This window comes from Ptychodera flava, chromosome 19, assembly GCF_041260155.1.
Source record: "Ptychodera flava strain L36383 chromosome 19, AS_Pfla_20210202, whole genome shotgun sequence".
NCBI lineage: Eukaryota > Metazoa > Hemichordata > Enteropneusta > Ptychoderidae > Ptychodera > Ptychodera flava.
The window spans coordinates 9,100,518-9,127,205 of record NC_091946.1 but is presented as its reverse complement, the minus strand read 5'-3'; the positions used below and the strand labels follow the sequence as shown (position 1 = coordinate 9,127,205).

General features: G+C 37.1%; 1 protein-coding gene and 3 long non-coding RNA genes across 5 annotated transcripts in view; 3 read left to right on the top strand and 1 right to left on the bottom strand.

The window, feature by feature from the left end:
* Positions 1 to 26,688, bottom strand: part of LOC139118504 (uncharacterized) — a 263,409-nt gene that overhangs the window by 183,113 nt on the left and 53,608 nt on the right. The window lies entirely within an intron of this gene.
* On the top strand, positions 2,120 to 4,925 carry LOC139118484 (uncharacterized). The gene is made up of 3 exons (XR_011548744.1): positions 2,120 to 2,264; positions 3,608 to 3,721; positions 4,795 to 4,925. It is a non-coding gene; the product is annotated as an uncharacterized lncRNA (long non-coding RNA).
* On the top strand, positions 15,854 to 17,241 carry LOC139118483 (uncharacterized). Its single transcript, XR_011548743.1, has 2 exons — positions 15,854 to 15,953; positions 16,480 to 17,241. It is a non-coding gene; the product is annotated as an uncharacterized lncRNA (long non-coding RNA).
* Positions 20,826 to 26,688, top strand: part of LOC139118503 (uncharacterized) — a 35,922-nt gene continuing 30,059 nt past the window's right edge. Inside the window, exons 1-3 of the mRNA XM_070681817.1 lie at positions 20,826 to 20,941; positions 22,346 to 22,481; positions 22,947 to 23,096. Of these exons, the coding sequence (XP_070537918.1) occupies positions 23,036 to 23,096 (61 nt within the window). The 5' untranslated portion in view covers positions 20,826 to 20,941; positions 22,346 to 22,481; positions 22,947 to 23,035. The remainder of the gene's footprint in view (positions 20,942 to 22,345; positions 22,482 to 22,946; positions 23,097 to 26,688) is intronic.

Here is a 26,688-nt window from a genome sequence, read left to right as displayed (position 1 = left end):
TAGAATAAATCCAGTATTTTCTCTTTGGAGACAACAAACTTGGCTTGTGCATGTGGTAATAAGGGTAAAATGAGGCAAGCTGTTTGGGCTTGGTTGTCAAACAATTAACTTTATAGCTGTTTCTAATTGCACTAGTTCCTGGCATAATCATGTCACATCGCATTCCAATAAGCAAAGTATCAGATGATAATCATTATTGTGTCCAGTCGAAACTCTTGTAATCAAATATAAGAGATATTTTCTTTTTCTGTGTGTGTCTGACTCAGTTACAGAGTGTTTCAGAAGAGTTGCAATTGAATACATTGCAATGCAACACTCAATGTACTGTACTTGCATAATATTAGAAAATAATGTCACTAAAAATGTCATTTACATGTGTGTTAAATTTCACAATCAGGACGTTCCTCATGACCTGGTTCCTGTTTAGACTTCTGTTCAAAATGTGACGTAAGCTCCATACACTCTGACTGACTAGCAGACAGGAAATCCGTATACCTAACTTTTGTTAAAAGTTTACTAGGTTTTTCAGTAAACATGGAGTATTACTTAGATTGAGGACACGTTGATATATGATTGTTGTCAATTTACTTTCACAGGTACCATTTAACCGTCCATTATCACTAGGCAATATAAAGATTTCATGCCTGAAATTCTTTAAAATTAAGGTAAACCAAAAAAACATCACAGATTGCAAAGTAATGGGAGGACGACTGGTCCAGAATTCACAAAAGATGACCATATCGCAGGAAGATCGTCTTTCTGTTTTTACTATCAAGTGAGTAGAAAAATGGTCATTATTTACACAGATGTAACAGATTCAAAATAATTCAACATTGAGTAACTTTTCTTCTTATTTTGAAACACTTAATTGATTAATATCAAAATACATTTTCTTAAAGTTTCTGTCATGTATTTTGTAACATATGAAATACCGGTATGTATTAATAGATCTGTATGGAGGACCTCTGCTAAATGTACATTCTTTATCGCAGAAGGGACCATAAGACATCATGAGTCAAACTGATGCTTCTCACCTTACCGGTATATTGCATCTTGCATTTACCTTTTACTGTATTGATTGTAGCATGGTTACTAATATTGCCCCTCTTTATTTTTCAGGCAGAAGATCGTAGAGTACAGTTAGCCCAAGTGTCTCTTGGTGAGTATACCGGTACTCTCATTTATCTTTCAGAATGACTACTATTACTTTCAAGAATGAGCAAGCAATTAATTTGCTTTAAAAAAGTGGTAGTCCAGTCAGTGGGCAAGGTAGTTCTTTAATTAGTCAGCTTTCAGTAATTTTTGACAAGCAAGTGATGTGAATGAGGCTGACATTAATGCAACGGCTTTGAAAAGCAAGTGTACTGCCTTCAAAAACAGCTTAAAACACTGAAAGGTGAAAAGAAGACAGCATTCCATAAGGAAGATTTCAGCATTCTCCAAAAGTGCCAACCCCCAACCAAACACACGCAAAAAAGACATGGTGCCTGGGTCCATTGCGAGGTCATTGTGCAAGGAAATATCAGACTTGCAGGAACAATGTACCTCACAAACAGCACAGGCGAAAGAACACAGTCTGCACATGAAAACCAAATTGCAAGCTGCCCAGAGCAGACTGAAGGCTGCTCATCTTGCCAAGCATGGTGTTATGAAAAAACTGTCCTCTGCTAAAAGGAAGGTTGCAGTGTTAAAAAAAAGAGCTATAGCAGTGAAATCAAAGAGGGACATGGCACGTATGGCTACAAATCTGAATTTAAAAATTTGGATGCAAATTTTGCGTGCAGAGCTGCATCGCAGTGAAACATAAAGCCCTACTTGCCACAGAGGCCAATTTCAAAGTCGCTTGCGAACGCAATGATTCTCTCATGAAGGATTGCAAGGACCTCCGACTTCAGGTAAGTAATCTGACCAGGGAAAACCATCACCTTATCATCTTAGTTGAGGACACCAGTAGCATTGAATTGTACGAAAACAGCAGCAAATCTTATACCACAGATTTAGTGCATCGTAACTGATGCCCTTGGGGAACAGTTCGAAATGACTAAAGGTCATGTGACATCACATTAACCACTTTAATACAATCAAAAGTGTGCTGCATGGTTTGTTATAACTGTACCGGTATATTCTTGAATTACTTTGTACTAATTTTAGTCTTTTTATTTCATTCAGGATATCTCATTAAACAACGCAGTTTTGTTTTAAAGATGATCAATGAAGAACAACAGTATCGCAGTCCCTTACCAGAAAATGATGAGATGAAGAAGGTGAATTATGAGAAATACCTGCCTATATATCAAAGGAACCCTTAGGTTCTGTTTTTTCAGAACAATCAAGCGAAACAAGGAAAACAGTATCAAGTTGTAACATCAGCTCACATTAGTCCATTTATATTGGTACAGCGGGAACATTTACCTGAATATGACGCTTTCATATTAAATCTGCGGTCAGACCCACGATTTCTACATGTTAATGATGTAAGATTAAAGTACTGGGCATCAAAAAAGCCTACGAGTCATATTAAAAGAGTGTCCCCAGATGTGGTTAAAATTGACCAAAGTGGTGATATTTCATATCAAATATTTCTAGAAACATTATAGTCCCATAAGAACTCTCATTCTTATACAGTATGTTAATGTCTTTGAACATGTGTTACATATATCATGTACTATTTAATAATATTTGAACTAGTTGTTTTTTTCATTTCTGTGGTGTTTATAAAATTTGTGGCTACCGTTTCATTGATGGAATAGTGATCGTTTGCTTGTACATGAGGTTATAGACACTTAGTATATCTGGGACTTTGGTCACTTAAAGTAAATAAGGTCTGAAACTTTAAGTACTGAAGGTCAACTTTAGCAACATGCATAGCAGAGAATCTTTCAACCATGGATTTACAAAAATAGACATCCATGGTTTCAGCAGGTCTGTTAATATGTCACAGTTCATAAACAATGACAGGAAATGACCAATTAACTGTTTCAGTTACTGCTACCACTCCCAAACATAATAGGTACCCTGCATACAAATAGATTAAAGGTCAAAATCCTCTTATTCAGATATGTGGGCTGATTCAGTTCACTGCCACCACTCCTGCACATTTGCAGGATTTCCCTTTTTCTTACCTCGTTTGCACATTTTTGACACTGACGTGTTGATTTGAACAAATTTACATCTCAACCTTTGCATCTACCTGCATACCAAATACTGAGATGGTAGCTTTGGTGGTATGGGAGCCTTTGTGTGTGACGGACATAAATCCGCACATACATACCCACATACATACATACAGACATACAGACGCCACTGACTCATCATATAAGCTCTTATATAAAATCAAATATGAGCTAATCATCTGAAGGGGACCTTTTTTAAAGAAATTTGTCAATGAATACCAGGAATGAGCAAAATCAACTAGCCTGAGCCCGCAGGGAGGCTGTTTCAACAGATATTGCTCTGTTCGTAATATTTACCTTTGCAAAGATATCCATTTTGTGCAAAAATTACATGGGAGAGCAGTTCTACGCCTGTATTTCATTTTCACTACTATAACAATATTGTTTACTTACTTTTTTGCACACTTGGTAAACTTACTTTTTGTTTTAACCAGACCAGTTATGTTTCAACCCTGATCGACAAGTGTAATGGTGGAAACATTGAAGATTTCTGTCGAAATCAAAACCAACAACATGAACCAAAGTGGCCAGAACTCAAATATGTCAAGGTACAGGCTTACAATAAAATTATTGGTTATTGATGATACAGATATATATATATAAAGTTCTTGAAACTTTTTGCATTGTTCTTAACTTCTCATTGTTTGTAATGGTAGTTTCACATATTAGAGAGAGATCAAGTGTCATACGATTAAGGACAATTTTGATGTTTTGTTTTGTGATTTAGAGATTTGATGTAAGGGCACATTGGAAAGTGAAATAACTGCTGATTGTTATCATGCCCTCTCCCATATCCATGTGTTCAAGGAGAAAAAAAGAGGTAGAGTTGACTTTTCAGATCCTCAGATTCAGATCCTCCGATCCTCAGATTCAGATCCTCAGATCTCAGATTTCAGATCCTATAACTTCAGATACAGATTCGCATTTACAAGCCTTTTACAATACCCGTATTAACAGTATGATTGCAATATTAAATTTAATAATTTGAATATGACATGTACAAGGCAGTTATGAAAAAAACAAGTCTATGTATACGTTTTTCGCTCAACAATTTTCAACGAACACGGGTCTACAATTACACTAGATTAGCTAATTTGCTTCTTCCGACCCCTGAATTCTGACATGGATTAGTTATATTCCCTCGCCATCAATATTACGAACGATGGTAAAATACGGACTGTCGATAGCCAGCATTTACATGATTGTCGCGGTCTTGATAGTTCGATCGTGGGTGTGTTTATCTCTATGAGGGAACGTTCACGTGATGACATAACAAGTGGAGTCATTGCGCACCCTGTCTTCGACTGATGACGTTCTGATTCTGAGATCGAAGTTTTTTAAGTTCAGGATTCAAGATAGAAATAAATAATTTCTAAAGCCTTTTCAATCTAAATTATATTTTATTTATCAGTATATTACATCAAACTTTGAAAATTGTGAAATTTTAATTCCGAATCTGTGTCTGAAGTTATAGGATCTGGGGTCTGAGATCTGAGGATCTGAATCTGAGGATCTTTTCTGAAAAGTCAACTCTACCGAAAAAAAACATCTATTCTTGGGATTACTTTAATCGAGTAGGAAGACAGCTCAAGTTATAACAATTTTATGTAATCTCTTTCAGATTTGTAGACAAGTACCCCAACCAGTCACACTAGGTAGGAGATAGATGTTTTTTCTGAGAGACAGGTTGCACCAAACACAGGGAGAAATGAAGAAACTGACAAAATACTTCACAGCATCGCGGGGAGACAAGACCACACTCAGAGGAAATACAACCATTTGCAGTAATAAAGCGCAAAGCCACTGCAGTGAACTGCAATAAAACTGCTTACACTAATTAGTTTCAGCTGTAGCCGTGGCCACTTTGGTGTTGAACAAGGCTACTTGATAAAGACCAAAAGTCTGCTTGTACAAAGGCAAAACCAGTCCGGGTCATCTCCAAAATTGGAGACTCATTATGATAATATATTCCGGCATTCAGCCAATCATCGACCAGATTATATCATTAATAAAGTACAGGTCACGCTGGGTCACAAATTACCCACCAAGTGTGATCGGCAGTTTTGGGCCGCTTATTAAGCCCCTGTCTTGTGAATTTCGACGAATTTCGACAGTCAACATAATCCACGTGTTCTGCAGAAGGTCATGTCCAACAAAGAGTCCGATTAGTGAACAAATATTCGAAATATTGACGATTCATTTCTACCCCAGTTTATCGATTTCGCTCAAGTACCGAGAATCATTTTGTGGATGTTCGTCATCTCTATTAGAAATACTGTTATAAAGATTATTTGTGTAGGTACGCGTATAACATTTTGCAAGAAAGAAGAGCAATGTCAGAGCTTTAAAATGATACCTGTTTTGTAGTTGTCAAACGCAGACTAAAAATGGTACGCGATTTTGAAATGTGTTGACAGAGTGGCCACACAACTGTTCCCCATACGGTAGAATTTGTATCGCTGCCATCTCCGATACAAATGGGGTATTCTGAACGATCTGTGTAGGTACACGATTTATATTTCGCAGGACTTCAAGCCAGAGTCTAGGAATCACAGCGATGTATGGGGTTTGGTTGTCTTAGCCAGAATAAAACTGGTACGCGATTTTGAAATTGTGTTTTTGACAGAGTGGCCACACAACTGTTCGACATTATGACAGAATACGGCGCGGGAGTTCGACACAGTATGGCGTACGTAACGAAGGACGCATGTGGAGGTTGCCAGGAAATACAATTTTTACTGATGGCGCGCTGGCCGCTGATTGGCTAATGAGAGGGGAAAATATTATGGTATAGCGTCTCCAATTTTGGAGCTGACCCGGACTGCAAACTGCTCTGTCTGAGGCTCAAGCTGTAAATGAGAGTTTACGATTGGCACCCTGTGTTCAAGATTAAGATACAATGTAACATTACCATGCACTGGTCCATGTACAAATCTTTGTTTATTTTAACTTCCCCAGACAAACTGTCTGCATGGGACATACAATGTTGTCGACTTTGCCAGCTGGCTACAGCTGAAACTAATTAGTGTGAGCAGTTTTATTGCAGTTCACTGCAGTGGCTTCGCGCTCTATTACTGAAAAGGGTATAAGTAAATACCGATGTGAGGAAGTAGAGAAAAGTTACTGTACAGTATCATCTTTAGTGGCAATCAAAACGGATGACAATGTGTTCATTGGGAGGATTCAGTTCTTTCTTGTCTGTCAGCATACATCCATTACTGAACTTGTCTGTGTAAAATGGTATGGCAATGCAGAGGTTGACTCTGAGACTGGGTTGTACCACTGTATCAAAGAAGAATCCTACCACCCATTGAACCCATTTTGCCATCCTGATGAATTGTCTCCTCCATTGGTTCATGTTTGGGAAGGGGAGAGAATTGGGATTTTAAATCTCAGATTTTAACACTTAAAGTGCCACCCCCATAATTTTCTGAACATTTGCAGTATGCATGTAATGCCATTCCTGTGAATATCAGCACTCAGTCCGGGTCATATCTAGATAAAGCAACCCTATACCATAATATATCCACAAATACCTATAAGACTATCAAACTATGTCATCAGTAACATTGTTAATGTTGTCACCAGGCTGCACAGCTTTCAAGTGTAGTATACCTTGTTAAAATCATCCAAAAAATTGAGATTCTTTCACAGTGAAATTGAAAGTTACAAGTTCACTTCTACATCTTGAAAACATATTTGACCAGCATGCTAAGCAGCAGGAGCTCTTGTACCCTTGAGGGTCCTTCATGGAAGAGGATAGATTCTTGATTGCCAACATGTTAGAGATGTGTTATGTTTATGTGACAAACATGTGTCATTGAACAGCGTATTAGATTGTGGGCACAGCTGCCTGGATTTCAAGCCATACATGCTTCTAACATGTATTGTTAATGTTGTCAATACATAACAAAACGTTAAAATCAATGTGGTCAGAAACATGTTGTGAAACCTGTAGGTAACATGTATATGACACATGTTTCTTACTATACTAGTAAGAAATACAATGTAAATGGGTATCATTTCGGTAAGGGCTACCAAAATATTTTTGATTTAGTTTGCCAAATTTTACACGAAATATCTCTCGAAACAATCAGGGAACTTTGTTTCTTTTAACACTGCAATATTATTTATGAGAAACCCCCATGTTTGTTCATGCCGGATTTTGGATAATTGTCTCAGTGTTGATTTTTAGTTTGCTTGCGATAAGATGTACAGAATGATATTTTTGAGTTGTAAATAAGACTCTGACAACATTGTAAATTGTTAATTTGCCAAAAATTGCAGTCAGCAAGGTAAAAATATTTATCATGATGGTGGTTGTAGATTCAATTTGTTTGAAGTGATTAAATTCATTGGAGTCAGTTGAACCAACAAAAGTACATCTGTCATGAGAAATTTTTATTTATATTTGTTATGGTGTATTATTTACATTTGTAAACAACATTTGGACTATTTGGTGATTTTCTATATCAAGGATGTCAAAGAGTTGTGCAAATTTGAAATGAATTTGAGAATTTACTAAGGTTTTACAGGTAAATAAATATTTACATAATTTTTTACCAAAAGCCAATGTTTTGAGCCCATTTTTCTTTCTTACTGATGACATTATCTACACTGTCAATATTAATGTACATTAGATTGAAATTCACAAGGATTAGTAGGGCTTCTTCCAACAGACAAAGGGTTATATCAGTTCAAATTGGATAGGACATTATCCCAGGGATCCTCTACAAAGTTCCTGGCAAGTAAAGCTAGAAATGCATCAAAGTTATTGGCACTTGAATTGGTTAAACCTCAAGGCACAGAGTCATGACAGGCATTGACACTACCGGTACACTTCGGCATTCCACACTATGTTTACTTGTATAGACAATATGCTTTGTTTACTTGCAACAAAACTTTTGCTAGATTTTCATTGGTCTGATGTAATAATATGAGGTTATCCCTCGATATCACCTCTTGGTGGGGGTCGTATTGAAAATCTTGTGGGGAGGTAGATATGCATGTTCATTGTGACTCATGATTTACAGTGCATTTATGTAACGTTATTTTTACAGATAACCATAAGAGCTAAAGTTATTCGGAAACCAAGTGGTGTGAAACTCCACAGTGTTTGAGGAAGAATGGTGGCAAAGTAGTCAGTCTATGTGGAAGATTCCACCAAAGGTATACAAGTAGCTGTTTGGGGCGACCTAATACAACAGGTTGATGTTGGATCCACTTACACTTTCTCTGACTTAACTGTACGACGTTTACATGTAACGTCAGTGACCACAACTGTGCAGACAGTTGTGACGTGCTGCGATGAAGTTCTCAGTGTCAATGAAGCACCTATTGAAGAAGAGGCAGTAGCAAAGATAATGGATATCAATGAAGTAGTTCAATTCTGGTGTAACAGTGGGAGTGGTAGTTGTGGTGCGTGCCATAAGATGTTAAGTGAACTTGCAGAGAATGTATGTTTTGTGAAATGCATATTATGTGGTATGCGGCAAAAGGTGAAAAGTCTTGCAGTAAAATATTCCTGTATCATGAATGCAAATATTGCCGATGAAGTCAAGAAACTCTCGTCATTCATAATCCTGTGTTGACAAAGAGACCCTAGAGTTCACTGACATTGACAGCATGTAAGAGTATTTTTTAGAGTGTAGCAATTTGCGTCTCACTGTAATGGAAAATGAGGCAACTGGTAACAGGGTTGAAGGTGGACCAAATATTGGTGGTCGAACCTTCTGCAAGTGTGGTTGCTCTGATGCAGAGCAAGTTTTGTCCAGATGTTCAGTTGCCTGTTACCAAAGATGTGTAGTGTGTTAAAAAGTGGATAGTTGACTGTGTGTGCATGATATTTGCAATAAAGATTTGTATAAGTTGATTTTAGTGTAGGTTTTGGTTATTGTATCAATGGTTTGCTAAAGTTGTTTTGTTAATGTAGAGCATTATCAAAACTTGCATTGGGATTTGTTTGTTTAAGAAATTGCATGAATGGTGGATATAGGTGTTGGCATTAATGTTTGCACATGTGCATACATTAGCCTTTGAAACTTATCTAATTAGACAAAATCAAAAAAATCAAAATCATACACAGGTTTTTTGTTAATTTGTTTGTACACAGTAGGGAAAATTGCAAAATATAGATAGCCCCATGCTAATTTTTTTGTAAAACTGTGTGTCAGCTGCAGTGCAAACTTCTGTCTTCCAATTCGTTCATACCCCGGTATTTACTTATACAAATTTCATCAATATTTTGATATGCTAATCAAATGATCCTTAGAACTATCCAAATCGATGATCTCATCGGTTTAAACAATCCTGGTATATCCAATTATCTACACCACATCTACCTAGATGATTTAGAAATAAAAGAAACAACTGAAAGTGTGGACCTGGCTTCATACCTAGACATATTGTTTGAAATTAGACAAAATACACTATATACTAAGCTGTATGACAAAAGAGACGATTTCAATTTTGAAATCATAAACTTTCCCTTTTTGTCGAGCAATATACCATCATCTCCAGCTTATGGTGTGTATATTTCACAACTCCTTAGATACAGTAGAGCATGCAATTCATATGAAGACTTTCGAGTTAGACACAGCCTATTAGCTCAAAAGTTAGTGACGCAAGGATTCTCAGAAAGTGGATTAGTGAAATCATTTAAGAAGTTCTACGGTAGATACGGAGATGTTGTATGAAAATATGACCTGTCTGTTACTCAAATGATGAGTGACAGCATACCAAATTTAGACTTACAAAAGTAATTTGGTGAATTCACCAAATAACAATGGATTTGTCACTTTGGGTCAATCTTGACGGGTGCGGCTAGCTGGCAGGGTACGCTTACCCATTCCGGACACCTGGTACCACCACTATTTTGTGGTTCAAGATGACCCCATTGCCTTTGTCATTTTCAATATGTTCCTTGGACCTGGTAAATTTCTTAGTTACCTTGAATGATAACGATTATTGGACCTGATTTGATGTCTATTAATACCTGGTCTCTTACATTTGACTCTTGAAAACATGACTTTTGACAAAAAAAATACCGGTACATATAAACGAATTTTATGCTTTTCAATCAAAATATCGCATACATTGTTCCTCCTATCATACGTACCAAATAATAAAGTAATCACTCTCTTATCAATATAAATTGCAGATTATGACAAATCATATTTTTTCTTATTCTTTTATCAACGCCTACAATATTTCATTTGATTATAGATATATAATCATCTAAACATTCCGAAGCAGGCCTCATTTAATATGGAAATTATTCAGTTATGAGCTCCACAAACTTGGTCTACAGAAAGACTGGTGAATAAATGGAAATTCAGACAGACTGACATACACAGACTGGCTGTGAGGACATTGGCTCCTTACTGTGCTTTGCCCCATTGAGAGTGATAAATATATTACAAACAGCTGGTAAAAGTTATATATACAGGCACTCAGGGTGAATATTATACATCAATTTGATTAGTTTCTTGTCCTCTTTCTACTTGGTATGTGATAAGACAATCAACCCGCAAGACAGCTATGTGTTGGCAAATACAGGCAAGCAGCTATCTTTTCTTGATTTTCATGAACAACAGATAACCTTGACTGAAATGCTTAACATGCAACCAATAGGAGTATTCAACAAAGAGTCAGTCCAACAACAACCATAGCAGCAACACATAGAGTGCGGGAACGACCAATGTTTATATTTTGCTTATACACCAGATACATGGAGAGATTTCAACATACAACCATTAACTCAGAAACACTACAGGGAAAAGTAAACAATCTTTTCTTCCAATGCAACTACTGCATCAACTTTTGGAACAACTTATAAAACCAATATGTCACAGGGGTGATGGCACTGAGATCAACTCAAGAATTTTATCTGTGGTGAACTTGACTATTCCTTTCAAATCCTGACCAGACTTGGAATATTCAACTGAGATGCAGTGCATTGTAAAATGTGTGCACCAAGACATGGGGGTGGACCATTTGATATCCAGGGTGGGGGGGGGGGGGGGGGGGGGGGGGGGGGGGGGGGGGGGTCCTGAAGATTGATGAGGTAGCATTATTTTCTACCTGATCCACTGTACAGTATTTTTATCCGCTCTTCGTGACCTTATCTTTTAGTCAAGCCTTTACAGGCAGATTCGTTTTTCACTGACATTTCCTTGGAATCTTTTTTTTTTTTAATCTTTCAGATCCCCCATCAGGATATCAAATGGTCCACCCTTTTGTATTAACAATGTTTATATAATGAGATACATTGACAAGAAGTGTAAGAGCTATCACAAGATGAAAATCTAGATTTATGCGCAGCATAAAGGTGACATAAAGTTGCATAAAGATGATCTTTAATTATCTTTATGCAGCATAAAGATGGAACTTTATGCACCTTTATGCTTGTGCATAAAAGGGTTTAATGGCTGACTAAATTTAATCACCTTTATGCAGGACATTACATTTACAGATGCATAAAGATTCACATTTAGGCATCAACCTGATTTGAATTTTATACATCTTTATGCACAACATAAAGAAACATATTCAATCTTCTGTAATTTGGATCTTGTAGGTCCAAATATGAATCTGATTGTTCTGTTTTTGCACCTACATGTATTGTACTGTAGTTCTGCACTCATTAACTACATTGTTGTATTAACTACTTTGCACATTTAAGAGGTATGTACTTGTCTCAAAACTGACATTGTACGAGCAGAAGTACGGGCTCGTACTTTCATATTACGAGTGACGTAATGCGCCCGTACTTTCAAAGTACGAGTGACGTATGCAAGCTATAAGTCACACATGCCTTTTGACCTAATTTTTTATGAATACGCCTAGGACTATGTTGTATTCCATGGATGAAAGATTTTTGTTTATGTGAAAGGATTTTACGACAAACGAACGCTTAGACACATTTTCTGTGTATATTCGAAACTCAGAAGTAGGAGCGGGTGTGAACTTCGTATGATTATTTTTTTGGTCGTGAGAGCGGGTTCAGTGCAGTGCGGAGGAATACTTTTAGGCTTTGACTTTCGGACGAGTCTGTACGTACGGGTCAAGACTGGAGACGACGCGACACTCTCTGACTTATTATACGCCATGATGGTAGACTTTTTGCAGACGTCGATGGGGAGTGGAGATTTAGCCGAGCGATTCTCTCTGTGGCCTCTCAGCTAGGCGACTGATGCCGTATGTTGTGGGTTCGAATCCGATTGAAAACTAGCCGTATTTTCTACCCTGGGTTGGTAACACTGCTGGTAGACAGAATTGTCCCCGAGGTTATCGTTCGCCCAGTTAAAGCGATGAAATTCGTTTCTTCGCTTCGATAAAGTGTGTATGTGCGATGTATGATAGTGAGCATGCGTGCGTGAGTGCTTCACGAACTCTACAACGTGTTGAGCGGTCTCAGTCAGAAAAATGTAACAACTTAGCCGGCTATTGAACCACTCTTTTTTTGGGGGAGTGGAGATTTAGCCGAGCGGTTCTCTCTGTGGCCTCTCAGCTAGGCGACTGATGCCGTATGTTGTGGGTTGGAATCCGATTGAAAACTAGCCGTATTTTCTACCCTGGGTTGGTAACACTGCTGGTGGACAGAATTGTCCCCGAGGTTATCGTTCTCCCAGTTAAAGCGATGAAATTCGTTTCTTCGCTTCGATAGTGTGTATGTGCGATGTATGATAGTGAGCATGCGTGCGTGAGTGCTTCACGAACTCTACAACGTGTTGAGCGGTCTCAATCAGAAAAATGTAACAACTTAGCCGGCTATTGAACCACTCTTTTTTTTTGGGAGTGGAGATTTAGCCGAGCGGTTCTCTCTGTGGCCTCTCAGCTAGGCGACTGATGCCGTATGTTGTGGGTTCGAATCCGATTGAAAACTAGTTGTATTAAGCTGTTAAACAAGAACCAAAGAAGAGGTTGCAATGTCCGAACATCGAGGAAGCGAAAACGTGAAGAGTATGTGATCATTTCTACATCGTGTTAATTATTTAGCCGGTACCGGCCAAATTGACTGTCTACTTCCGTATTTTGGCCTGCAATATTTCCAGTGTCGCTTTGCTCTCCTTTGTCCCCTAAATGTCTGGTTTTGTTAACAATATTTTGATTTTTCGGTGATCTGGCAGGCCGTTAGATAGTATTTCCAAAGTTCTGATGAGGCTAGTGACTGGTCTACGCGGCTAAGTTGTTGCTATCGTACCGTGCCGTACCTCGCTTGGCGAGTGTGTTATACAAAATACAATCGTCCTTTGATCAGTTGAAGTGAGCCTTGTCTTCCGGATCACAGCCTAAATTTTTCCATAAAACCTTTTCTCGACTATCTATGATTATTCTGACGTTATGCACAACGGGCATAGTAGCTGAACATTGGCCTATGCATTTCCATAACATAAAATTACATATGACACAGCCATGACTAGCCGACCATTTCCGAATGAAGCCGACGTTGAGGTCGACTCAACATGGCGTCGAGGAAGAGAAAGTCGACGCTGCAGCGCTGAGAGCTCGAGTTGTGTTTGTCTGCGTTATAGAAGGACCTTGTCTGATGAGTTTGGGAGGTTTTTGATCAAATCCAAAGCGACAAAATTACTTAGTCTCATTTGTCATACTTGACGTCGATCACAGTGTCAAATTTCACGTCGCTCAATATATCACGTTGCGTGCAATCGACTGCCGCTGCATTGTACTCGTACACATTTTAGCACTGTAATTTAGCTCTCTTTTTTTAATGGCATTCAACATTACCAAATAATCAATAATCAGTTCACGGATATATTTAATTGTGAAATAAATACAGTGAATTGAAATCGCTCAAAAATTGTACCTATAATTAATTTCATTGAATAAACATGTTTTTTCCCCGATTTTACTGTACCTTCAGTCAAGTTATTTATTTAAAGGGGTAACATTTTGGACGAGGGCACTTCTATTGATATAAATAATATACCTTTGTCTGAGCACGGAACTGTTTATTACTATTTTAGGAAACAGTGAAACAAAAGGCCAGCTGTGCAGGGCATTGCCCACCTTTAAGGGGGTGGACCATTAGATTTCTGAGGAGAGGGAGCTGGAGGAAAAGGGTACGGCTACAATTTTTTTTCAACCCACCATGGTAGCAATTTTTTTTTTCACCAAGTACTGGCACAGCAAATTTGTGTTTCATAGTGTATACCTGCAGCGATTTTTTTTTAACTTGACAAAGACAATTTTTGTCCAGCATCATTATGAAAGGCATGGATTATGTACAAAGATAGTACCGAATACTTTTTTTGACAAATAAATTTTAGTGCAGACAAAAAATAAATTTTAGTGCAGACAGAAAGTTCAATTGTAAACTAGTATAACAGTGTACTAATGTACACAGACTTTGTTGATACGCTGCATATTGTGTATTTCAACAGGAGAGGAATAAGAAACCATGGCAGAGACAAAGAATGGCAGAGACAAAGAATGAAAAATTACCAGCTATTACGGTTACTGTGCATCCAAAGAATAGCTTTGTGGGCTAGGATGTGAACAAGTCAAACATTTAAAACTGTGCATCCAAAGAATAGCTTTGTGGGCTAGGATGTGAACAAGTCAAACATTTAAAATCTATTCTAACAAAGCAGTACTTATCAACACTTCAGTAGTATTTTTCTAAATATTATGAGACTTAATAATTCCCATGTATGGACAAATTCAAAAGGGGGGGTGTCCCCACCCAAGGTAAAAACATTTTACAATACAGAAATCCCAAAGATGCATTCTAATGGATTCCATAACCATTTGACTCGACCAGTTTGTTTATTCTAATCAAATGTACAGATGATTAAAAAGTAGCACTTTTATCCTCATATAAAGTGTTGGGAGGTTAATCACCCCTTTGAAGAAGACTACAATCATGGGAAGGTGTGGGAGGGGGTCCCCCTCCTGCGATGAAAAACATTCAACGTAGAGACCAAAAGATGCATTATCATGCCTTCTAAAGGAATTTAACTCTACAATTTTGAACATAATGAATACTGATAAAATACACTGTTTCTGTCATTTGAAAAGACAAACACTAGGAAGGAATTTTACAGTACTACATGTTATAGCAACTGATCAGACCAGGGATAAGCTTCAGAGGTAAATGAGTAATAACAGCTACTTATCAACTACATTAACTCATGCAATCTGCTAAAACTGGTTTCAAATGTTGTTCATACAGCCAAAGGCGGCCGCTCCAAGTATCATGACACATTCTAGACTCTCATTTTCAGTATTTCAGTAACATTTTTTAAAACATTTTTTTTCCTAAAGAGAGCGTCAACAATTTTTTTTTCACTTTAGGTTGGAGAGGCAGTACAAACATACAAACAATCTCATAATGATACTTGAGATATTAATTGTCCATATTTTCCATTTCACAGAATCGTTGATGGCAGCAAAGAATATGAAATCAATGCCAAAGAAGAATACTTGAGGCAGCTGACAATATCTGAAAATATGGTCATTGAGTGCAGTGGTGGTCTTAAGTATGTGGTAGCTGATGGCGATGAAGTCACTGGTATGCTGATGAAAGAAAATTACTGCATTGTGGAACGGTCACTCCACTTCTTCTCTGCTGACAAGAGGAGAAGTGTGACACTGCTGAGCTGTAATTGTTCCGGTAGTGTTGACCAGGTGCAGCAGTTTAAAAGTACAGATCAGAGTGTAGAAAACCAGAGGACTTGATCAAGAAGGAAACGGACAATTACTGCCAGCATGCATACGCTGTGACAAAGATTTTTGCAGATGTAAACCCTACTGATTGTAAGTTTATTTTTTGACATTCCTTTGATGGAAAGGTGTCTATATATATGCAGGAAATGAAAAGTACTGTAAAGCCATTATTTGATTTATCTTAAAGTCAAATATTGTTTGGTCAAATTTCCAATTTTACCGTATTTTGTAAGTTGATTTTTTTCACATGAACACATCCAATGCTGTATGATAGCTAAACCAAGAAATTCATGAATAATTTTGCTGTCAAAATTCACAGAACTATTTTTCCATTTCCCCTTGCCCTGAGCTGTGTAATGTAATCTACTGTGTGAGAGAACAGTTTAATTACATGGATTTTTTTGACAAATCACCAAAGCAACTTGTTCCTCCTATTGATCATACATGTACAAGGGTAAAAGCATATAAAATCAATGTGTGTCAACGTAAGTGTTTTATTGTGTTATGAAAGCTCCTAAGTTCATCTTTATATGTAATTTGTGTGTTACTGGGTGGGAGCACTTACAGTATATAAATGTATCTAACTCTAACTTCTTTGTTTTGATTTCCAACATAGACTCAAACCAGACAAGTGCAATTTACCGTCTCCAGGATTCACCACTTCTTGCTGCTGTAGTGATGAAACATGTCCATCTTGTGCATTTAAAAAGAACGATTTCTGGCCGAAAACTTGCCTGTATGACATGTCGGTATGGCACTACAACATGTGAAAGTGTAAAAAGATATCGTTCCTGGCTTCAGGAGAACAACCAGGAAGTACCAGAAACAACAAGAACTGAACCAAGAACCAGCAATTTCCGGTACTTCTCTTACAAGCCCATCCCACATCCATTACCACCAAGTTTACAGTTGGTATACACCAGACAAGAGTCAGGAGATTTGCAGGTGCCACAATATTTAATCCCTGAAGTTCCAGAAGCCAACCAACCATTCAGCACATGTGAGCATGGGTTTGCATGGGATGATGGTTGCCCCGTCCTGAACGGCTGGTTTGCAGGTGATGCTACCATCTTCAAAGAAAATGCCACAATAAGCAATATCTGTGCACAGTCCCTCCACAAACGGTCAAGAAACGCTTTTGTTCAAAGGTGCTAATCACCTACACAGTTGCAACAGTCCGCGTTGCGGTGGACGCAGGAAGCGAATGACGTCATAGGCAAGTTAGCGTCTTGTTTCAGTGGCGTCTTGTGACACGGTTCCGCTCCGGTATCCTACGATTTTCAGTCAATCAAGCTACTTTATTTTCATCTTTCTGCACTGTTTCGCATGTATTTGAAGACTGGTGAGAAGATGAGTAAAACAGTTTCTTAAAGATCTAGGTCACTATCGAGAAATCTTGGATGATATTTTATGGCTGAGTTCAGCCATGAGGTGATCTTGACCGACGCCATGCATTTCGGAAACACTGTGAATTTTACGACCCCGTTTGTTTTTTCACCTTTCATCAAAAAATTAAGTCATGCACCTCCTAACAAGGCAAAGACTTCGAAAAAATAGGGAATCGTGTTGTGTTGTTATTTTGAAACGTAATTCGACAAGAAAACTAGTCTTTTTTGCCGCGTTTATATTTTCAACTGAAAACAAAATGGCGTCGCTTGGGATCGACGAGTCGTATCTGCATTACATGGGAAAATCCTAAAATGTCTTCCTTAACTCCCTTTTGATATCGATTTAACATGATAATTCCTTAGTTCCAAACTTTGAGAGTTCGATTTGAATTTTTAATCGTTTTCAACAAAATTCAATGCACGAAATCAAGGAACTCTTACGATGACCTTATTTTTGCAGGGTGCTCCCGTCGACCGTGCGTTGACCCATTGAGAGTTGGCGTTATGGTAATAGTGCAACGTTTTTTCCCCCTTTTTTTCTCCTTTATCGATCGTTCAGAGGTGTCAAGTGCGTCCCTACCGATCGTTCAGTCTTCTCAAAAGTAGGCAATCAGGTTCATGACGGAATCTGTTCTTTCTTAAAGACACAAGTTACTGCCGAACCCCGGGGCAGAACCCAATGTTTTGATTTTGTCGACCTTTCGAATTCTCAGACCGCCAAATTTAGAGAATCTAGAAACCCTACAAGTGTCGCGACATTTTGGTGACATGACCTCCCCAAGCCTGGGTGCCAAACTCTCTGCCATGGATTTTCCTGATTGAGGATCAAGTGAGATACGGGTTTCGTATGTTACCCACGAGAGACCGTGGTCAGCCCATCGATGGGTATTTATATACAAACTGATTGTATCGGTTGCTACACTGTGGACATTGGAAGACCACGCAAGGCTTGGGTTTCGCAGCAGTACGTGTCGACGCAGGATTTTTATCTTCCAAAATGAAGTCCCAATCAACATGGGAGTCGTCAAAATTGACGAAATCGTCTCCGATGTACATAGTTCACGCTGCGTGACTTCCACGGCAGGCAGATGTAAACAAACTTTGGCCTTTAGACGCATGCGCAGACAATAATCAGAATGCATTCTGGGAGAATTAAGTTTCTGCTTACGATAATTTTATGCACGTAACTGTTAACACCTCCCGCTGCACGCGTGATAATCCGGGATTATCCCCATCAGTAAAATCAACAGAAAGCCCAATCGAAACCCGGACTATAACAAAAGAAACTGGTGGCGTTTCTTGACCGTTTGTGGAGGGGCTGTGATCTGTGTTGGTGACACAACAGAAAAGATTAAAGGTGGGTTGTTATTAATATATATCCATACTGTACTTGTAATTTGTAAACAGGAAACGAGTACAAGCAAGGGTTATTTCAGGGCAACATTAATATTTTGATACTCTTGTGAAATTAAGCTGTCTGTTACATTCAAAAGTAAGTATATTAATTAGCAACTTATGTCGAGAACTTTGCTCAGACTTGAAGTTTGTCCATTTTGTGTGGATACTATTTTCTGGAGTGACTGTGGTTTTATATAGGTCTTGGAGTGCTATAGTTTATACAATGTATATGTCAAAATTGTCCTGTAATCTGCAAGGTTAATCCCTGTACAAGACAAGCAAATTTCTACTTTCTAAGTTTAAAATTGTAACAATTTTGGCATGTTATATAATGGCAAGCAGTGACAGTTGTGGTGAAATTTGCTTGATTGTATTTTCCGGGTAATCTTTCCCACTTTTGGTCAAAAAAACTCAGAATCCCATAGACTGACTTTTATACAGTTCACCATGGGCTCCAATTGCATGTCTTATATTTACTGGTGTTATTATAAAGCAACTCTGATCTTATGGGAGCGAACACCAGCTTATTGGCGGTATTTTTATGTAACTGGAGTAGAGTCTAGTATAGTTTTTTTTTACTCCAAAAAAGGTTTTTGAAAGTATTGAAATGTGGAACCTCTAATGCTTTATATTTAATGTTTTTTCCTGAAATATTGTGCACTAAATTGTGTTTTTCATAATATGTAGAAATGATTTCTAATGCTGCTGAACACATAAAGAAAGACAAATATATAGAAATATGTATGATAGTTTGTTCCAAATCCATTGTTTTCTATGGTAAAGTTGGGCCTGTATACAGAGAATTAATGCCATTCAGAAGGAAAGCAATGTTTCTTTGTCACATCTAGGAATAAATGAATCTTTAGGATAAGGGAATCCGACCAATCAAGTGTGAGCAACACCACATCATTGGCAGTATTTTTTAGCTTTGCTTCATACATTTGTTAAGTAGAATTAGTATAGTTTAGATTATGGATTGGTATGATTGCGATTATTTTAGTACAACTTAAAGTACAATAGCACACAATTATTAGATATATTTATTAGGGTAATATGATAGACTTGTATGCATACATTTTATCTAATTATAAAACCAAATAATGTGTGAATTGACCACTTGAGTACACAATCACCACCAGTTTCTTGGTTAAGAAATGCTTTCCTTTTAATTAATATTATATTACATGTACATAATGCTTAAACTCACTTTCTGTAATAATGATTTTCTATTCTGTTATATCAGCAAAGTACTTGAAACAGATGTAACTGAAGCCGGTGTGTTTGCTGAGTACATGGCTGGTTCCTATACAGCCACCGACATCTGCAGGATGGAGCGGCTGTTACTGAAAACAATAAATTTCCGAATGTCCTGGACGCCAATTTCAATTGTGCTGCAATTGATATGGGAGTTATTCCCGCAAGTAAAGGAGCCCACGAGATTAGTCAAAAAGGTGAGAAATATAAACTGCACGCAATTTTCATTCCATACTACAATGATATTTGAACAAGTCATTAGTGTCACATTGACAAAATTCTTAATATTGTTGAAAATGATTTTGAAGTTACAATTTGAGCCTCCAATAAAGCTTTCAGGTTTTGTTCACTTTACTAATAAAGCTGGAGAAACAATATGCATCACAACAAGAAAATATTTCCATGCTAAAAATTGTTTTAACAAGTTGGTGCATCAAACTTTCCTGGTTCTGAATTTGTAGTAATCACAAACTAAAATGCCAGCACATACACCAATGATACCCTGCAAACGTAGGATATCACAGCAGAGGTACTGAGCTGGCTATCATCTAAACAGAGATTCACAAATCTACAGTATGGTTTTCTGCGTTAAGTCTCAAAGATACAAATAAGTTGTGAACAGGAAAAATATTTATCCCTGCTGGGGTATTTGTTGTTTCAATGGATTCTGACCAGCAGTCAAAAGGCTGATACCATTAACCTAGTCTACAAAGAAAATTAATACTCTTATTAGAAATGTCTTACATTGCATGATTGATTAAAACATGCAATTTTTTCTTTACAACTTACACATGCACTATTTATAGCTGCAGCTGAAAGAAGGGAAACTATGTTACATTTACATTAGACTTTGTTTCTTCACAGGATTTGCTACAATAATTTAATCTCTCTCTGTCTCTCTCTCTCTCTCTCTTGTTGTTTTAGTACCTCACAGACTTGACATTTTTAAGTATGGAGCTCAGGCAAAAATACTTGCCACACACAATTGCTGAGGGTTGTTTGCTGTTGGCAGCAGCACTTACTGAAGATGAACTAACTGTAAGTTTGCTTAATTTTGACTCTTTCAATAGCTGTCTCACTAGATCACACCCTCTGCCATAAAAGATCTCGTGTATGACCAGACGTAACCCCAAAGGAATTCTTTGGCTTAGACTATTTAGTTTAAGCTATCAACCCTTTCCCTGCCAAGTCCATATTTCACCATCAGGTCAATATGGTTAAAATTAATGAAACACAAAATATTCCATATGGTGTATTTTAACATAATACTGTACATTTGAAGGCTGTTGAAAACATAAATACTGTTAACTTCATTTCTTTAAAGATGCTATAACATACCAAGCCAAGCGGGTGAAAGTACGTCATGTTTGAGCTAAATACCACATTTTACTGACTTGGCTGATGGGGAAGTAATAGTCTCAATACTGTCTGGCAGGGAAAGGGTTAAAAATGTCAGCCTGCCTGTGTAAGGTAATATGGTTACATCTGAATTTTGTCTGAGATAATATGATCAGTTTTTGAACAAAAGCCTTTATGGCAGTCAGATGGCTGTAGTTAGGCAACTCTCAGCTAATAAGAACAGTAGGGAACATTCAAAGATGGAAAGTTTGCCATTCTTTATGTCTTTGGCCTTTGTAAACAGTAAAATAACAGATTAGATGATTTCGTGAGTTTCGTTCAAAAGAAATAGGTTGTGAAAATTCATGTGCACCTACATCATACTGACATATCCAGAATGAATGCTTTAAAGGTTTGATGCAGTTTGCCAAATTTATCCAAAAGTAATACTTCATGATCAAAATTTAGCAACATCAAATATCCAAGCAATATTTCCTATCTCTGCCTTAGCTCAAGCTACTCCAAAATTGTGTACCAGTAGCTTATCATGTAGTATAATAATGCTTAAAAAAAGTAAATTGTTCAATTATATGTACTTCCAAAATCTTCAATCATAACTCATCAAAAAATTGGTCAATAATTACCCTATATAGTAATGTGACATACACTCGATCAGAAAAAATAACGGGTGATGCATTTGTTTCTGCTATAATCAATTGTGTGTGTGTGTGTGTGTGTGTGTGTGTGTATGAATAAATATATATATATATATTATATATATATATATATATATATATATATATATATACACATGCACATGACATATTTTAATTTGAGTATATGTCTCGACCATTATAAAAAAAAAACCTCATATATGTAACTGCGTATTCAGAAATGTGACATAACAAGTCACTATGAACATGTTTTCTTGCAAGAGTTATTTGGTGATTTATCAATAGTTCTATTGCCCACTGTGTCATTGAAAAAAAAGCAAGCATAACAAAGAGATAGAGTGTTTCAATATTTTAGTCATAACCTGCTAGTAATTGTGCCACCAAACAGAACACATCATAAATGTAATACACATTTTATTTTGTATTCCAGGACGTAAAAAAAACGTACACTTTCTAAAAAATGACTTTGAGGAGGAAGAGTGCAGGGAATTCCACAACTCTCTACTAAATTTAGAGTTTAATGCCCGTAACTTTGCTGGTAGGGCCATTCCCGCAAGGCACTCTCAGTAAGTAGATACAATAGCTGTATGGGCCTCCAACAATTTAATCTTTCAGTGTAATTCCCTTTTTCTGCTCTAGACTGTGTTAACATCACACTGTTCAGTTTTTTGAGGGAATCATATCATAAAGTTGTCATTTCCAGGACAGGATGTGTCCAGTAGCTTTGAAATTTGGTGTGCAGGATTTTAGGAAGTCGTCCTCACAGTAGCTTACAAAAGGAAGTGTTGATCATGCTATTTTAAATCATTTTCAAATCACACTGACTTTGAATTGTATCTGATGCTTAGTTTAGCATTAGCAAGAAACATACATGTAGTGCCTTTACACACACTGTGACAGTATGGGCTGGATGAGAATATCTTTTAATGTTGCCACAATGGAATTGAATTCAAGTTAACTTATAAATAGTTGTAAGAATAATGAAGATAATGATTGAATAATTATTTTCTATATTATCTTTTATTCAACAGATGCACAAGGTACTTCCCTTGAAGACAAGATGTGAACAGATTGATAGAGATCATCCAATAGTGATGTAATCAGCTTTTATCATATACCCATGCCCATATTGCTACATCCTAGTGACGTTCAACGTAAAATATCAGCCGTGATATTTCACGGTAAACGTCGAGATATGCACGATGAACGTCATCAGTTTTAGAGTTTTCCCGAACTACATTAGCAGTTTGTTGGTAAACAACGTAAACAACAAAATGGCTGCCGCTCCCCGCCTGGGAAGCGATGTCGCCGACGTAAAAACTTGAAGGGCTTCGAGGAACACGGGTATTTCTGGTTGCAAAATACGGAAACATCACAATGAGTCTTGAAATGTTTTCCCATGGTATTTTTTTGGTCAAGTTCTAGCAAACATTCTGCCTTTCGCACGGCGCCGGCACTGTGCACGGTCTCCATCGAACAGGTAGTGAGCGTGTGGCGTGACAGCGATGTCGCGCGCCCGACGACTGTTGACATGGCAACTCTAAAGGTAAGCTAACAAAATGGCGTCCCCTACGTACGACGATCGAAATCAGGATAGATTTAAAGCTGAGCAGTTTTTGATCAGTAACAGTTGTAATAGCATATTGCACCTTAAAATGTTTCTTCTGTATGACGATTTTTGTATCCCGGTGTCTTTCTTCTTGGGTTTCATTGAGATATGGACGACTTGCAGCGATGTCGCGCGTGATGTTGACATCTTCGTCGTATACTTTATGAATGAAGCCTGTTCACATAAACATTCTGATATTTATGCGCAAGGCGTAATAAAGTAAAGCCTCAAAATTAAAGGTTTTTCGTTCTATTAGTAAAAATTCCCTAAAATTATGGGCATGGGTATATGATAAATCGGTTATTACCCAATATCGCCTGTTCCTTGTGTCGTATCAGCATTCGTGTCATTTGTGCTGCGTCAGACACTCGACTTCGTCTCGTGTCTGACGCAGCACAAATGACACTCATGCTGATACGACACAGGAACAGGCGATATTGGGTAATAACCTCTAAATATGATAATCTCACATTGGTATAATATGCAGTTTTATGTATATCGTGAAGATATCATGAATTTTGTATTTTTGCTGAATTTTCTGGTTATTTGCCTCATTTTAAGTAAATACTCTTCTTCTCTGAAATCGCCAGCCCAGTTTCTCTCAAATTTGGTTGGATGTTTGTAAGGGTGTTACCTTCTTATTTGTTGAAATTAACGACAAAATTGGAAAAATTACTGTTTGGGGCAATTTGTAGTTCACATTTGGTATACCAATGCGAGGTAATCGATAAGCTGAATCAGTTTATTTGCCTGCCATTTGCATGTCTGTATGCATGTATGTGTATGTATGTATGTCCGTCCATCTCAATAACATTTTTATTAGTATTTGGTGTGCCGGTGCACCTAGGGTTGGAGATGTGAATTTGTTCAAATGAACGTGTCAGTGTCAAAAATATGCAAATGAGGAGAAAAAGGAAAACCCTGCAAATTGCTAAAAATCTGTAACTGTAGGTCAGATAGGGTTGAAACTTGGTGTGCAGGTTCATTTAGGCATTCTAAAGTAGGTCTTTAAAATTTGGGATGAAATTTGCTTGTTTGTATTTTTAGGATAATTTTTTCAGTATTTAGGCAAAAAATGTTTTTCTCTGAAATCATTTGTCTGTTTGCTTTGAAAGTTGTTATACATGTTCCTCAGGATGACCTCAGTCAAGTGTATATAAATTGATCATATTTGTGATTTGGGGGCAATTTTCCAAATTTTTGGTCAAAATTTTTTTATTCAAAAATTACTGATTTGATAGCTTTGATATTTGGTATGTAGGTTTCTAAGGTTGATCAAAATCAGTTTAATGAATATTGTGACGGTATCTTAAATTTTGGATTTTTGCTGAATTGTTTGGTTATATTTCTCATTTTAAGAAAATTTCTTCTATGAATCCACCAGCCCAATTGCTCTCAAATTTGGGATTGGATGTGTGCAAGGGTGTTACCCTTCTTATTGTTGAAATTATGACAAAATTGGGCAATTTTTCTCATTTTTGGTCAAAAATTCTTAAAAATATATTCTTTTTAAAGCCCCTGGACTGACTTTTGTATTGGTGTACAGATGTCCAGAGATGACAACAGTTTGACATTTGGAAATTGTCCTGAAATATACAAATTTGTTTTTTAAGACAATTTTGTCATTTTTGGTCAAGAAAACTTGTTCTCAGAATTATTTGTCTAAAACAAAAGTCCCGAGGGATGTTATTAGATAAATTTTGTGCTCAAAGTGTTGGGAAACCCCAAAATTTTTATATTTTAGGTAATTTTCTTATGTTGCTTTAAATGAACTACACCAACCCAGGTTAGGTTGTGAGAGAGTTTTGAAGGCTGTGAACATAATTTTGTCATATTTAGTATCAATTTGTAGTAAAAATTTGATCTGGAAAACAAAGCTGAGGTGAATTTTTTCATTGGGGACCAATTTTTGCTATTTTTCTATGTAAGACACACAAGAACTGATGAGAAATTTGAAATCCAGGATAATTCCTGATGTCGTTATCCCCCCCCCCCCCAGTGGAAGGCATTTCACTATCTGTAACTGATTTAAGTGCTGTTTACATTAGAATGATAGCACTCATAGCATTAATTAAAAAATCTGTAAAGTTGTAAATACATTCCTACCAGCTGGTCTTATGTAAACATGGTCCATCAAGGGGTGGAACTTTCTACATTCAGGAGGGGTGGGGGATAGAAGATTGATGAGGTAGCATTACTTTTTACCAGATTCCTTGCACATTTTTTCCAATTCTTTATTTTTTCCCCACTCTCCCACCTTTTCTTTTGTCAAGCTTCTCTGGCTAATTTTCGTGTTGACAGTTGCTTATGTATGTAGGATCTGCTTGTCCCATTGCTATAGAAGTTGATATGCATGTTACTAAAGATGACCTCCAGTACCTAAGTTGCAGACCTTATTTGCTTTTGTCATTCTTGTTTTTCTGGTTTAAATATTTCTTGAATTCACCAATTTAAACTGAATGTGAGCACAGTGTCGTTGACAGTATTTTTGTCATTTTTGGCCAAAAAATTGTAAAAAATTTTTGATTTTTAAAGTGCCTGGACAGACATCTTTTATACTGGGTGTACAGATGTCCAGGGATGACAATAGTTAGATATGTGGAAGTTGTCTGACATATACAAATTTTTATTTCTTAAGACAATATTGTCATTTTTGGTCAACTTGCAAGAAAATTTGTACTCAAAATCACTTGTCAGAAAGCTTTGTAATTTGGTACAAATGTCCTGAGGGATGTTATTGGATAAATTTTCTGTGCAAAGTGTTGGGAAGCCCCAAATTTGTATATTTTTGGTAATTTTCTCAGTTTGTGACCTTAAATGACCTACACCAACCCGGGATATGTTTTTTTTTTATGAGAGAGTGCCAAAGGCTGTGAACATAATTTTGTCATAATTAATATCGATTTGTAGTAAAATTTGATCCAGAAAACATAGCTGAGGTAATTATTTTATTGCAGATCAATTTTTGCAATATTTCCATGTAAGACACACAAGAACTGATGAGAAATTTGGATCCTGGATCACCACCCACAGTTGAAGGCATTTCACTATTCGTAAAATATCCCAAAAGTTGTAAATATATATCTAGCCTTATGTTAACATAATCAACAACCAGCCCTTTTTCCACTCTCCCACCTTCTTTTTTTGTCAAGCTTCTCTGGCTA